At 42.4% G+C, this 14,043-nt stretch overlaps 2 protein-coding genes across 3 annotated transcripts in view; both read left to right on the plus strand.

Annotated features, from left to right (window-relative positions):
- TTBK1 (tau tubulin kinase 1) overlaps positions 1 to 14,043 on the plus strand; it is a 140,455-nt gene that overhangs the window by 41,359 nt on the left and 85,053 nt on the right. The gene's annotated exons all lie outside the window — the stretch shown is intronic.
- On the plus strand, positions 272 to 5,099 carry LOC137096031 (uncharacterized). The gene is made up of 2 exons (XM_067463506.1): positions 272 to 4,730; positions 4,999 to 5,099. The coding sequence occupies exon 1, from the start codon at positions 2,736 to 2,738 to the stop codon at positions 4,713 to 4,715; it is 1,980 nt and encodes a 659-aa protein (XP_067319607.1). The 5' UTR covers positions 272 to 2,735; the 3' UTR covers positions 4,716 to 4,730; positions 4,999 to 5,099.

Genomic DNA, 14,043 nt, shown 5'->3' on the forward strand with positions numbered 1-14,043 from the left:
GGCACCGACGCACACGTTCTTCTTCCTCCTCATCATCCACTTCTTCATCCTCTTCCTCCTCGTCATCTTCAGGACGCTCGAGGAGGCACAGCCGCTCCAGGTCCTCAAGATCCTCTAGCCATTGGAGGAGATATGGCCCTGGTGCTATGCCCTTTCAAGGCTACTGGCAGATGGGCCCTTCTGGCCAACTGATGTTCATTCAGCAACCTATTCCAAGACAAGTACCTACACCGGGGCAAGCCCCCATGCTGCTTAATAGACAGTTTACCAGCACTAATACATCTCTGACTAATGATGTTAATCCTGCCAGTGTATCCCACATGAGACCTTCGGTACAAGATGCTGCTATCACTCCTATGCCTATTAGTAATAATAATAATGTTAATACCAATGTGTCAACTATGAGAGATGCTGATGATGGACATGTAGCACAAGAGACTGCTCCAACTCAAGTGATTACACATCAGCAGAATAGAGAGCAGGGTCACAGTGATGCAGTCGTTGTAGCTTCATCTACGCCTACTCTGTCAAACACTACCCAGAATTTATTGCGTGCGCAACCAGTTCCAGGACATGTGCCTATTGTTGCAGCACCTGAAGGGAATGACGAGGCATCAGACTCCGACTCCCCAGATACTATCCAGACATTGGGGGGTGAGGAAAACACTGGTGTTCAGCTGACAGACTTTAATAGGTTTAATGCTCTCATGGAAAGAATGATAAAGGAACTGGGAATCCCAGCTCCAAAACCACCAGAGCATATCGATGACCCAATGTTTCCTTCCGAGGAGCAGAATGCTTCCCCCTCTATGTCCTTACCAATGTTACCATATTTATTGAAACTTTCTAAAATTGTAGATGTATCACCATTCATGACTCCAGCAATACCCAAGAGGCTGGATTCAATGTATAAAATTGATGTTTCCTCATGTAGATGGGTTACTATTCCCCCAAAACCAAATACGGTGGTGACTGAGGTGGTGAAATCTAAGCGTCCTAAAGGCGCTCTGACTACACCTCCGGATAGAGAGGGCAGGAGGCTTGATTCTTTAGGCAAAAAGGCACACATTGCTGCTGGGTTGTTTACCCGCATGGCCCACTTTGCAACGTACATGAGTGGTTACCAATCTTTTTTGTGGAGAAAGATCTTGCCCAGTATTGAATCTCTGCCTAGAGATGATCAACACCTGCCGAAAGCCCTCCAAGCAGAGGCAATAATACTTTCCAAATTTCAAAAAGATTTCGCTAAACACCTAGCCGAAGCAGCAGGAAATTTATTTGCAACTGCTACTGCCATTAGAAGGCATGCATGGCTGCGTGCAGCCAATCTTTCTGAGGAGGGAAAGTCTTTAGCAGAAGACCTTCCTATTCATGATGCAGGGCTTTTCAATCCAGACACAGATGTTAATATCAAGGAGAAACAAGATGTGCGCCAAGCCGCAAATAAGTTCGGCTATACGTGGCAACCCTTCCAGCAACAAAGGTCTAGGTGGCAACAGCCCAATAATTACCGCAGACCTTATGGCACATACTATACCGGGCCCTTTAGAAATAGGGGCAACGGTTCTTCTAGATTTCAAGGGGGAAAAAGAAATTCATACTTCCCTAGGAACAGGACACAGCCCTATCAAAATAAACCCAAGGGTCAATTTAATCAAAAGAAACGTCTTTGACACAGGGAATGCACGAGATGGTACTGTTTGTGTAATTTCCCCGTTAGTCAATAGCGAAGTTAACGTTGAGGTTTCTGTTAAAGTTGATACTAAGATTGATGTGCAAACAAATTCTTCTTCTTGGTACCCTAAAGTTCCCATGTTTGGGGATAGGTTGAGTATGTTCTACAACGCCTGGTGCAGCATCACCACGGATGCTTGGGTTCTTTCTATTATAGGTTCAGGTTACTGTATTGAATTTGATGACCTACCAAGGGTGGGCACTGTCAAGAAGACTCAAGAGTCAGTTCCACTGTTAGAAGAGGTGGATATGTTATTAGAAAAAGGTGCAATTTCTCCAGTCAGTGCTGATGTTGTTAAGTTTTGTTTTTTCTCCAAGTACTTTCTGATTAATAAACGTGGAGGTGGACTACGTCCAATACTGGATCTCAGAGCATTAAATAACCACATAACCCCGAAAAAATTTCGAATGATTACACTAGCCTCAATTTTGCCTCTTATCCCGAGGGGAGCATGGTTCGCATCCATAGATTTAAAAGATGCATATTTCCATATCTCAATAGCACCACAACATCGTAGATATCTTTCATTTATGGTAGGAAATAAAGTTTTTTGTTTTAACGTTCTTCCCTTTGGCCTCTCGACGGCACCTCGTGTTTTCACGAAATGTATGTCAGTGGTGGCTGCTTGTCTTAGGACAAAGGGAATAACCGTCTACCCATATATAGACGACTGGCTGGTAGTGGCTACTTCATGTAGGCAATTGCAGGAACACGTCTCTACCATTTTGTTTCTTCTCCAGTCGTTGGGCCTCGTAGTCAACAGGGAGAAGTCGATCCTAACGCCCACCAGACAAATCCAGTTCATCGGCGCCCTGTTGGACTCCGTTTCCGAGAAGGCATATCTTCCAAGGGACAGGTTTGCCAACCTCAAAGCTCTGGTCAAAACTGCAAGGACATCTACTTGCATTTCGGCAAGACAGGTCCAGACACTTCTAGGTCACATGGCAGCCACTACATCAGTCAACCATTACGCAAGGCTCAGAATGAGAATCCTTCAGTCATGGTTCCTCTCTGTATTCGACCCGTTGACGAGCGATCCAGAAATGAGACTCTCCCTTCCACCCGTGGTCCGGGATTCGTTGATTTGTTGGGAGGACGAGACATGGGTCTGCTCAGGGTTCCAGTTCCACCATCTGCACCCTACCAGAGTCATCATCACGGATTCCTCCCTTACGGGGTGGGGTGCACATTCTCAGGGACTCATTGCGCACGGTGTGTGGTCAGAGAGGGAAAGAAACATGCACATAAACGTTCTAGAACTACTCGCAGTAGAAAGGGCACTGCACTCCTTCGAAAAGGTTATACTAGGACGAGTAGTTCATATTGTAACAGACAACACGACCGTAATGTTTTACTTGAACAAACAAGGAGGGACGCATTCGGCGGACCTCCTATCTCTATCACTACAAATTTGGGATTGGTGCATAGTGAGGGGTGTACACCTGTTAGCGAGTCACCTCCCAGGAGAACAGAACACACTCGCAGACACACTAAGCAGAAGCCCACTAGTACACCACGAGTGGTCGCTACACTCACAAGAGGCACACAGACTATTCCTAGCATGGGGTTTCCCGGAAGTGGATTTATTTGCGACAAAGGACAATTCCAAGTGCTCTCTGTATTGTGCTCGACAACGGGCACATCCGGAGAGTGGGTGTTTGGGAGATGCATTTCTGATGAGGTGGTCCGACAGACCGTTGTACGCCTTCCCGCCTCTGCCCCTCCTGATGAGGGTCGTAGCGAAGATTCAGGAGGACAATGCCAGGTGCATAGTGATAACACCATGGTGGCCGAGGCAGCCATGGTTTTCGCTTCTCCACCAGATGGCCAAGGGAAGATTTGTCCGCCTGCCGTGCAGGACAGATCTTCTATCCACTCAGGAGGGTCGAGTCTTGCACCCGGAGGTAGACAAACTGAAGTTAACCGCATGGCGGGTCCTCCCGAGTCGATAGCGACCTTCTCTAAATTGCCGCAATCGGTGCTAAAATTTATTGAGGCGGCACATAGATCGTCTACGCGTCGATCATATCTCTATAAATGGACGCGCTACACCAAGTATTGTACAGGGAGGCAGTTAGAACCAACTGAAGCCCCCGTTTCAGTGATACTGGAGTTTTTAGTTTCTCTTTTAGAGGCGGGTCTATCGCATTCCTCCCTTAAATGTTACCTTGCTGCGATATCGTGGTTCAGAAGAAAGAAAGGGTATCCCTCCTGTTTCTCAGACCCAATGGTTAAAACTTTTATGAGGGGCGTAGCGAACGTTAGGCCGTCTGTAGCCCCAGTGACCCCAGGGTGGAGTTTAGATATTGTTCTGTCACGGTTAGTGAGACCTCCTTTCGAGCCTATGGCGACTATAGACCTGTCTTACCTCTCTTGGAAGACAGCCTTTCTGGTGGCAATCACCACGGCACGCAGGGCTAGTGAACTGAATGCACTACGAGTAGATCCACCGTACATGAGGTTCCACAGGGAAAAAGCAGTACTTCGCACAGATGTTGCCTTCTTGCCTAAAGTATCTTCACGATTTCATATGTCACAAGACATAGTGCTTCCGGCATTCTATCAGAATCCCACATCACCTATTGAGAAAAATTTGCATTCCCTAGATGTCCGTAGGGCTCTAGCCTTTTATGTAGATAGAACATCCTCCTTTCGGAAGACTCCTAGGTTATTTGTTCAATACCGTACAGACACTCAAGGCATGCAGCTATCTTCCCAGAGATTATCTGGGTGGATAGTATCACTAATCAAATTGTGCTACCGTTTAGCTGGGAAAGAGTTGCCTCAGCAGGTCAAGGGCCATTCCACGAGGTCGATGTCCACGTCGGCGGCTTTCCTGAAAGGTGTATCGCTGGATGCAATTTGCCGGGCTGCGATTTGGTCGTCTCCGCTGTCGTTCGTGACACATTATAAACTCGACGTGGTCTCCAGGAAGGACACGGAGTTCGGCAGAGCGGTCCTATTCTCGGCTGTGGCATGACTCCCACCATCCACGGTCAGTTGCTCGCTAATCTACCATATGTGCGATTCACAGGATCTACGACAGGAAATTATAAGTTGCTTACCTGTAACTGTAGTTTCCTGAGTAGAATCCTGTGAATACGCACATCACCCACCCTCCTCCCCTTGAAGGTCATGCCATCTCTATTACTGCTTTCTAGTGAGAGAGAACTGAATAACGGCCACTGCCCCGGGCTATATATAGGATAGGGGAGGGGGGCGCGTGGCCAGAGGGAGTCTAAACGGTCATTTTTTACTTGCAGAAGGTTCCGATCGCTGAATTGCGCATGCGCAGGATTTACCATATGTGCGTATTCACAGGATTCTACTCAGGAAACTACAGTTACAGGTAAGCAACTTATAATTCTTCTGCTGGCTGATGGCATTGCTGACTTCTTCCAAACTAGGCGGTGCTGCAAGCTCATCCCTGGTTTGTTGTTGCGGGATTTGTGAGAGGACCTCTTCGGCCACATTGGAGCTGCGGTTCAGGAGGCTTTGGTAGTGTTCTTTCCAACGTAGTGCAATTGAGTTTTGGTCCTTCAGGAGTTTGGTTCCATCTGATGAGCGTAGAGGCTGTATGCCATGGTTTCTTGGTCCGTAGATGACCTTTGTGGCTTTGAAAAATCCTTGAGCATTATGGGTATCTGCCAGGTGTTGGATTTCTTCAGCCTTCTTTGTCCACCAGATGTTCTTGAGTTCTCTTGTCCTTCTTTGGACCTCGGCTTTTGCACTAGCGTAGATCTTTTTCTTAGCAGCACAGTTGATGTTTCTCTGCCATGTTTGGAAGGCTTTCCTTTTCTTGTCAATTAGCTGTTGGATCTCGATGTCATTTTCATCAAACCAGTCTTGATGTTTCTTGGCTTGGTATCCAATAGTTTCTTCGCAGGCTTGGATGATGGAGGTCTTCAGTTTGTTCCAATGTTCCTCAACATTTTCGGGGTGTTCTGTGGGTAGATGGTTCTTGAGTGCTGTTTGGAGATGGGCTCGTCTGGAGGGCTCCTGAAGGGCTTGGGTGTTCATTTTGCGCCTTGTCTTTCTGCCTTGGAGTCTGCGCTTGGGAGCGATCTTGATGGTCCAAGGACATCTGGGTTGGCTTTGCATCCAATTTTAACATATCATTTCTTAGACTCCCCTTTGAAATAATATATTGTACACTAACCTATCAAATGAATTCTACATCAAAATAAAGTGTAAATTCTGTATCCAATTCTGTCCAAAATAAGATACAAATTTGTCTGTGATATGTAGCATTGCATGTATTTTAATGTATATTATCTACAGGATAAGAGAAACACAACTTTCAGTAACACTGAGGAGTGGTCACTAATCACTGAATGTTTCCAACATCTTCTGAGTTTGGGATGTCATTAGATCTGGATTACATGCAGTCATGTTCAATCCTACAATTGCAATGAGCAGAAACATCCCCTAATTTTTTGTTTCATTTTAGTGAAAGCTGTATCACGAATGAGATGTGTATCCTGAGCCTTTTAGTTAAGTCACAATTGAAGTCGAGATGGATTGGCATAGTTGGATGATGTACAGGCAGTCCCTGAGTTACAAACATGCAACTTACATATGACTTCTAGTTACAAACGGGGTGAGACAAAAGGAAGTGATAGGAAATCTGCCCCTAGGAAGGGAAATTCACTCCTGTAAGTTTTATCATGGCAAAAAGGTGTCTCCACTGAAGCTTTATCACCAATACTTGTTTCTCCGACAACCCAAAATTTTCAAAATCCAATTGTCACAGGAAGAAAGTGAGGTGAAATGTTCTAAACGTGCAAAAACAGCAAAACAAAAGTTACAGAGGTGTTAACCCTTCCCTATGCTATCCAAAACTTTAAAAATGGCTGGAGTTACCATTATTATTATTATTATTATTATTATTATTCATATCCCGTCTTTCTCCCATGGGGATTCAAGACGACTAACATCTATCCACACTAAACAGTTTTTAAAAGCAATACAAAAATAATTAAATAATACTGTGGTAAAAACAGAATTAAAATACAGGATATATATTAATATGGCCTTTAAAACTCATATTCCCCCCCCCCCCCCACATCCCACCCACCCTTCCGGATCCTTCCCTTCCCCTTGACCTGCTTGTGGAATGCCAGCAGGGACGGGGCCATTCTGGTTCCTCTTGGGAGAGAGTTCCACAGCCTGGGAGCAGCCATAGAAAAGACCCTCTTATATGTTCTCATCAAGCATGCTTGAATGGGTAGTGGGACCAAGAGAAGGCCCTCCCCTGAAGATCATAGATGTCTCCCTTAAAATGTATCTCTTCTGACTTGCATGCAATTCAACTTAAGAGCAAACCTACAGAACCTATCTTGTTCATAACCTGGAAACTGTATGCACAATGATCTTGCTAAGCAACTCTTGTGCTGAATGACAGTGTTGTGCAACAGAATCAAAACAACAAATGTGCAGCCAAATCTGCATGCACATCTGCATGCACATCCATGTACATTGCATAATGTACATCCATGTGTACTGCACATGCATATCACATGTGGTATTCATCTGCATGCACAATGTCACCATAGGCACAGTTATACCTCTGAACATTGAACTGAGTGTGGATGTTCCTAATCAGACAAAATGTTCAATTATTACATTGGGTAACTTACAGATACATGTGGCACTAACAGGGTTCAAGCCATTGACATCTTGGGTATATAAGTATTCTATCAATGCACAGTTTGGGATTTGCCTGCCTTTGTGATCGCATCTTCCCTTATGAACCAGCATATACCCTGAGATCATCTGGGGAGGCTCTGCTCTTGCTTCTGCATTCGTCTCAAGTGTGGTTGGTGGGAACGATGGAGAGAGCCTTCTCGGTGGTGGCCCCCCAGCTTTGGGACTCCCTCCCTAGGGAGATAAGACAGGCCCCAACCTTGTCCTCCTTCCGGAGAGAATTAAAAACCTGGATGTTCCATTGTGCCTTTCATTAGGCAGTTTCACTAGAGCATTATCTTGACCCACTCTAAATCCTGCACTTTATTCTGACCCTCCTATTCTTCCTCATCATTTTGCTTAAGTTATGCCCCCTGTACATTTGATCTCTAGTCTCTGTACATTTGATCTCTATACCTTTCCATTGGCTCCTTTAAGGAATTATTGCACTCATTGAGCCTGATCCCAGCTATGAATTTTACCTCAGCTGCATTGCTTTTATGATGTTGTGTATTGTTTTAATTTTTGATTTGATTGGTTTTAATGTGTTTTATTTTGTCTGTGATTTTTGGGCTTGTTTCCCTTTAAGCTGCCCCGAGTCCCCGTGGGGTCATGGTGGTGGGGTTTAAAAATGAAGTTACGTACTTACATTCTTGCAAAGCTGCCCCAGTTTCCATAGTAAATAATTCATCAAAAACATACTGAGGAGTGATGTTAGTTAAGCATTTCTAACATTTGTGTGAACCTGGTTTTTCTAAAGTATGTTGTAGGAGATAAAGTTAACACATGGACTGGGTCTTTGTGGATTTGTCACCCATTCCTGAGGAATTTCCAGTTTATCCTCTTGTTAATGTTCAGTGCAACAAGATGGCTGTGTTGCTCCTGCTGAACTATTTTCCCCTGTGGTCTTTGACAATGATTTTTTTTTAAATCTTGACTGATGTGTACATGTGTACATTAGTTTAGCTATTCTTTTAATACCTGTTTGGTTTTTAAATTTTGTCAGCCCTCTTGTGGAGCAAATGGATTAAATATAAATACAATATATTAATAAAATGAACTAGCCCAGGAAAATAGCTTGTTCAAAGATCAAGGCAGAAATCCTATGCAGCCTCACCTTGAAATAACTGCAGTCGAATCTTGTAAGATTTATTTTGGATAGTATTGATATTTTGGACCTCATGTAGCTCTCAACCATTAATGATTGTTGATCAACCAGTGCACTGGAAGAAAGATTGTGTTACTCATACTTTCTTGATAGTTCGCCAGTGTGGCTGCAGTATTTTGCCAGAGGGCATGGGACATTCACTTCAGCATGATCTGCCTCAGCTGGGATTATCTCACCACTTACATAACTAGTGTTAATAAATTGTATTTGGAAGCAGAATTCCATTGTCCTTTCTGCTGCCTTGTCTTGTGATATCTTGCATTTTTCTGCCTTTTAGAGGTTGTGTAAAATATGCTTGAACTGCCTTAAAGATTCGCCTAGCTTTATCCCTCTACCAATTATCCCTGTATGATAGTATTTTTCAAGGCTAACAGTAAATTCAAGGAAGATTGAGATTTGAACCTAGTGACTGTGTTCTCAGAATTGATTCTTCTAGTGGCTGGTCAGGCTATTTTTACATATGGAACACAAGGTGGCCTCATTCATCATAAAGGTCTCCTAGATCATAATGTAAGTAAAACTACATTTTGAATGCAGTTTTACTGCAAAATGCGTTTCTATATTTTGAGATCATTTTACAGTTATTGTGAACGTAAAATAGAACTGCACATTTTGTATATATATCTGTTTAAAAAACCCACATTATCCTATCTGGAGCATGAATTGCACTACCACATCTTTAGAGGTAAATATGATCTATTATAATTTCTGTTTGAGAGGGTGCTGGAATTATCTGAAACCTAATTCAAAAATATTTTATTCTGTTTCTGTGACAGAGAACTGACAGGAGGCATCAAGGAACTGTTTTAGGGTGGGGGCTCAAATTTGGTTGCTGGGTTGCTGTTAATTACTTGTAGGGTAATGGTAAATTCTTTTACCCATTCATTATTGCTGAAGTATTCCTTAATATGAAAACTTCTACAAGCACAATGTACTGTATATACTCAAGTATAAGTTTTTAAGGCCGAACCCCCCCCTCCCCCGGCTTATACTTGAATGAGGGTCCTGGCGGGAAGGTGTGGAGCTGAAAAAAGGGCTTTTTTTCAGCCCCACGCCTTCCCTCCAGAACCCTCACTTCTCCGCATAGAAACCCAGCTATCATTTCTCTCCTCTTCCCGTGCTCTGTGCCCCTCTTTAGCCCCATCTCTCTCGTCCTGAGTGTGCCTTTCCCACCCCTGGCTTATACTCAAGTCAATAAGTTTTCCCAGTTTTTTGAGGTAAAATTAGGTGCCTCGGCTTACACTTGGGTTGGCTTATTTGCTAGTATATACGTTATCTAGAAACGCTGCCATCTGTTCATTGTACTAATCATCTTATCTTTTTCCCAAAATGGGAACTAATGGTAATGTATCAATTAAAACAGCAACAATACTATTATCAATATTAAAACAATTTAAATATACACTTAAAAAGATAAAAACCTTTTTAAAAGATAAATATAATTAGAATCAGTTTATAAATACAATTATAAAACAATTCAGCACCCTCTTAAAAGCCCCCTTTAAAAAATACTTTCTGCTTTAAAAACTACTGGAATTAAAAGATCTTTGGCTGCTAATGGAAAAACATCAAATGGGGAGAGGGAGATCCAGATTCTAGGGGCAGATACTGTCTTGTAGCCCCATCAACCTTGTTTCTGAAGGTGATGGGGCAGAGAAAAAGGCTCCTCTTGAGGATCTCAGGCAGGCTCATATGAGGAGATATGGTCTTGTAGATCAAACAATATAGGTTTGAGAGATCAGCACCAGCATTTTGAAATGTAGCTTCCTTCTAAGTAAATGTTCATAGAATGGATTACAGGCAGTCTTTGATAGATCGGGAAGGGCTCAACAACAATGTCTTACTATTGTGCTTTGGGTTGATGACTTCTGAGGAGACTCAACTTCAGGTGAGCCTCATTTTTTCCGTCCCCTTCTCCTGGTGTTCGAGAGTCCATAGTGGAGACGACAGACTCTTAAAACAAATGATTACAGTTCCGAATTAATTAACTACAGGCAGTCCCCAAGTTACAAACATCCAACTTACAAATAGTTAAGAATGGGGGCGAGACAACAGGAAGTGAGAGAAATCTACCTCTTGGAAGATACATTCACTCCTGGAAGAGTGATCATAGGGAAAAGGGGTTGCCATTGAAGCTTGTTTCCACAACAAGTCAAATTTTCCAAAATGCACCGATCACAGGAACAGAAAGTGAGGTGAAATCTTCTGAATGGGGTACAGATAACAAAACAAACACCACAGGGGTGTTAACCCTTCCCCAGGCGATCCATAACATATGTGTATATGTATTTGTGTGTGTATGTATATATATGGCTGGAGTTACCAGCCATATATATGTACCTGTTCCAATTTACATACAAATTCAACTTAAGAACAAACCTACAGAACCTGTCTTGTTCTTAACTTGGGGACTGCCTGTACCGAATTTTAATTTCCTTCTTTAAATATCAGATTGGCCCCTTTTCTCTCAATCCCACATAAACCGTTATTTAATTTTAGAAGAAAGGCCTGATCTCTGATATTTATCAGAGTGCTGGCTAGATAGTGTGGAGGAACCATTGATTTATTTTATGATAGTTATTTATATTCTGTCCTTCACAATGTAAATTTTTCCAAGGAGGCTTAGCAAAACATAAAGCAATGATAAATACAAGAATCAGGTCCCATGCTATGTAAGTACTCTCTCTTATTGTTACATCTACACAGGTCTCATCCAGTTAACCTTTTCTGAAGTGGATGGCTTTCACATTCTGTCTTTTCTGTTGAAAGACTGATTGCTTGCTCTGGCAGTTTTACAGAGCCATTTTCTCCCCAGATTTTGTAGGTAAGGTTGTTCGTGTCTGCTGCAAACTTGATAGTACAGTTGTTTCAGTCAATAGTAGAGATGTCTAGAGTTGCTTCTGATCTGGCAGAGGTGTCTAAAGTTGCTTCTGATCTGCTTTTATTGGACAAAACACAATTACTTACATCCAATGATGAGCCAAGTAAATTGCTTCTGTTTATCCAACAATTGATATCTGCTGTGATTGTTACTGGGCTGTTTTATGCAGAGAATGACTCTTTGAGGGAGGGTAATGTTTTAGTAAGTTTGAGACAGGGTGATTGGTTGCTTTGGAGGGGGGGATGCATGCGTTCTACAAATGTATTATAATTTATAATCTATATTGGTTAAGGTGATCTGGCTTTTGTTAAGCAATTTATTTATTTATTTATGATATTTATTGCCCACCTTTTTCAGCCTTACAGCGACTCAAGGCGGGTTACAGGTTGCATCTTCCATTATTTCTATGTGGTGTAGATTATATCTGGATCCATTGGAATGGAAGTGTCTGTCTTGACTTTCTTCATGACCTTCAGTGACAGAGAGATGTGGACATATGTAGATTCTTTTGAGCCTTTTAATGTTGTGGAGTGACTGGTGGTTCAATATCAGTTAAGAATGAACAAATTTGAATCTGTATCCCCAGTTTCCTGTTTTTATGATCTTAAGTCCATTTCATCTGATTGCCATTTTGGTTTGTCCTTTCTTTAAAAGATCTGGAGAAAATGTGATTTTTTAAATGCACAGCTTTCCACACACTTTCCCGTAATATATGGAAGGATTTTTAAATATTGTATGCATTTTTATATTACTTTCATTAATATATTTTATATATACAAGTATAAGTTTAAATATAAGCACTGGCACTTCCAATAAATAACCCCCCCCCCCAAAAAAATCATAGGCCAACTTATCTACAGGCCAATGGAGTTACTGTAGCTTTATTCTAATAAAAAAGGAACCATCCTGTTCCATGAGTGAAGGAAGGCAAGAGCTTAGCCAGTGGTTCTCAAACTGTGTGTCCCCAGATGTTTTGGCCTTCAACTCCCAGAAATCCTAACAGCTGATAAACTGGCTGGGATTTCTGGTAGTTGTATGTTGCACCTCAGAATAGATTCACCTTGCTGAAGACACCAAACCACACACAGCCAGAAGTCTTTAAAGTTTATTAAAATAAAAGGTAAAAAAGTTCATAAAAGCAAAGGTTAATGTTCCAACAGATCAATATCCTAAAGCACTTGAAGCTTAATCTAAAAAGGCACCAGCAAAGCAAAAACCCAAGAGAACATGACAAGGCCCTGAAATCATGAACACAAAAACTGCAGGTTAAATCCAGGCAAGTATAGGCAAACGTCTTGGTAGAACACAAAGTTGCTTTGACAAAGATTTGGTCTCACACACATGCCTTAATATCTTTTGCCAAACATGAAGGCGTTTCTTTCGCCCCTGGCATCCCTCTTGTTAGCTATCCTTTCACTCCTTCGGACTCGGAATTGCAATCGGTCAGCCCAACCTAACGTTCCCATTTTGTCAAGGTCAGTCTGTTCGTTAGTGTCAGCCTGTTTCCCTACTTGCTCATTATCAGGTTGAGAATTATCCTCCTTTTCTAAATCAATCTGCACCTGGCTATTTTCAGTATCAACACTCTCATGCCTTGCTGTGAGAAACTGCACTTTTTCATTGTCTATAACAGGAACATCTTGAACCATACTGTGAACCTGAGTCCCATCATCCTCATCAGAGACAGTCTGTGATTCCAGCTGAGTCACAACATTGTAGGTCAAAATACCCGAGGACTCACAGGTTAAGAACCTAAAAGAAGCACTGACCCCACCCCCTTACTTTCTCCATCACAAAGAAGGCTGGCTCTCTGAGGCAGCAGTGGCACTTCCCCTTCACTATGGAATGACTTGGTCCAAAACGTGCCCTTGACTTACACATGAGGTTGAGCTATACATGAGTGTATAGAATATATATTTTGCACATTCTCTCTTATAAAAATAGTGATGATGTCTCAATAAATACACATTTCAGTTTGCGTATTTATTGAGAGATGCAAATTAGGTAGGTTTGTTGGGAATTTATTTATTTATTGTATTTAAACCTTTTATATCCCGATCTTCTCTACCTCCATAGAGGGATTCAGACCAGCTAACAGCAAGTATTCAATGCTAGTAGTACAATCTAAAATCTAAACATTCTAACAACAGTGAATTAAAATACGTATAGAGCAAAATACATATAAGCCAATTCGCCAAGATAAAATCATGTCCAATTCAATCTGTGTCTTGTGGTCCATAGCTTTGGTCAATTGCCAGTCTCAGCCATCATTCTGGGAATGCCTCGTTCCATAGCCATGATTTTACTAGCTTCCTGAAGGTCAGGAGGAGGGGGCAGATCTAATTTCATTCGAGGAGAGTTCCATAGCTGGGGGGCTACCACAAAGAAGGCCCTGTCTCTCATTCCCACCAGACGCGACTGTGAAAGTGGTGGGGCTGAGAGCAAGGTCCCTCCAGAAGATCTTAGCAACCTTGATGGTTCATAGGGGAGAATACGTTCGGACAGGTAAACTGGGCCGGAACCGTATAGGGTTTTGTAGGTTAAAACCAGCACTTTGAATTGTGCTCGGAAGCT

Source organism: Anolis sagrei, chromosome 1 (genome assembly GCF_037176765.1).
Source record: "Anolis sagrei isolate rAnoSag1 chromosome 1, rAnoSag1.mat, whole genome shotgun sequence".
In the NCBI taxonomy this organism is placed as follows: Eukaryota; Metazoa; Chordata; class Lepidosauria; order Squamata; family Dactyloidae; genus Anolis; species Anolis sagrei.

Coding starts and splice junctions, on each gene's coding strand:
- LOC137096031 (XM_067463506.1), top strand. CDS start 2,736: ATGGTTCCTCTCTGTATTCGACCCGTTGACGAGCGATCCAGAAATGAG.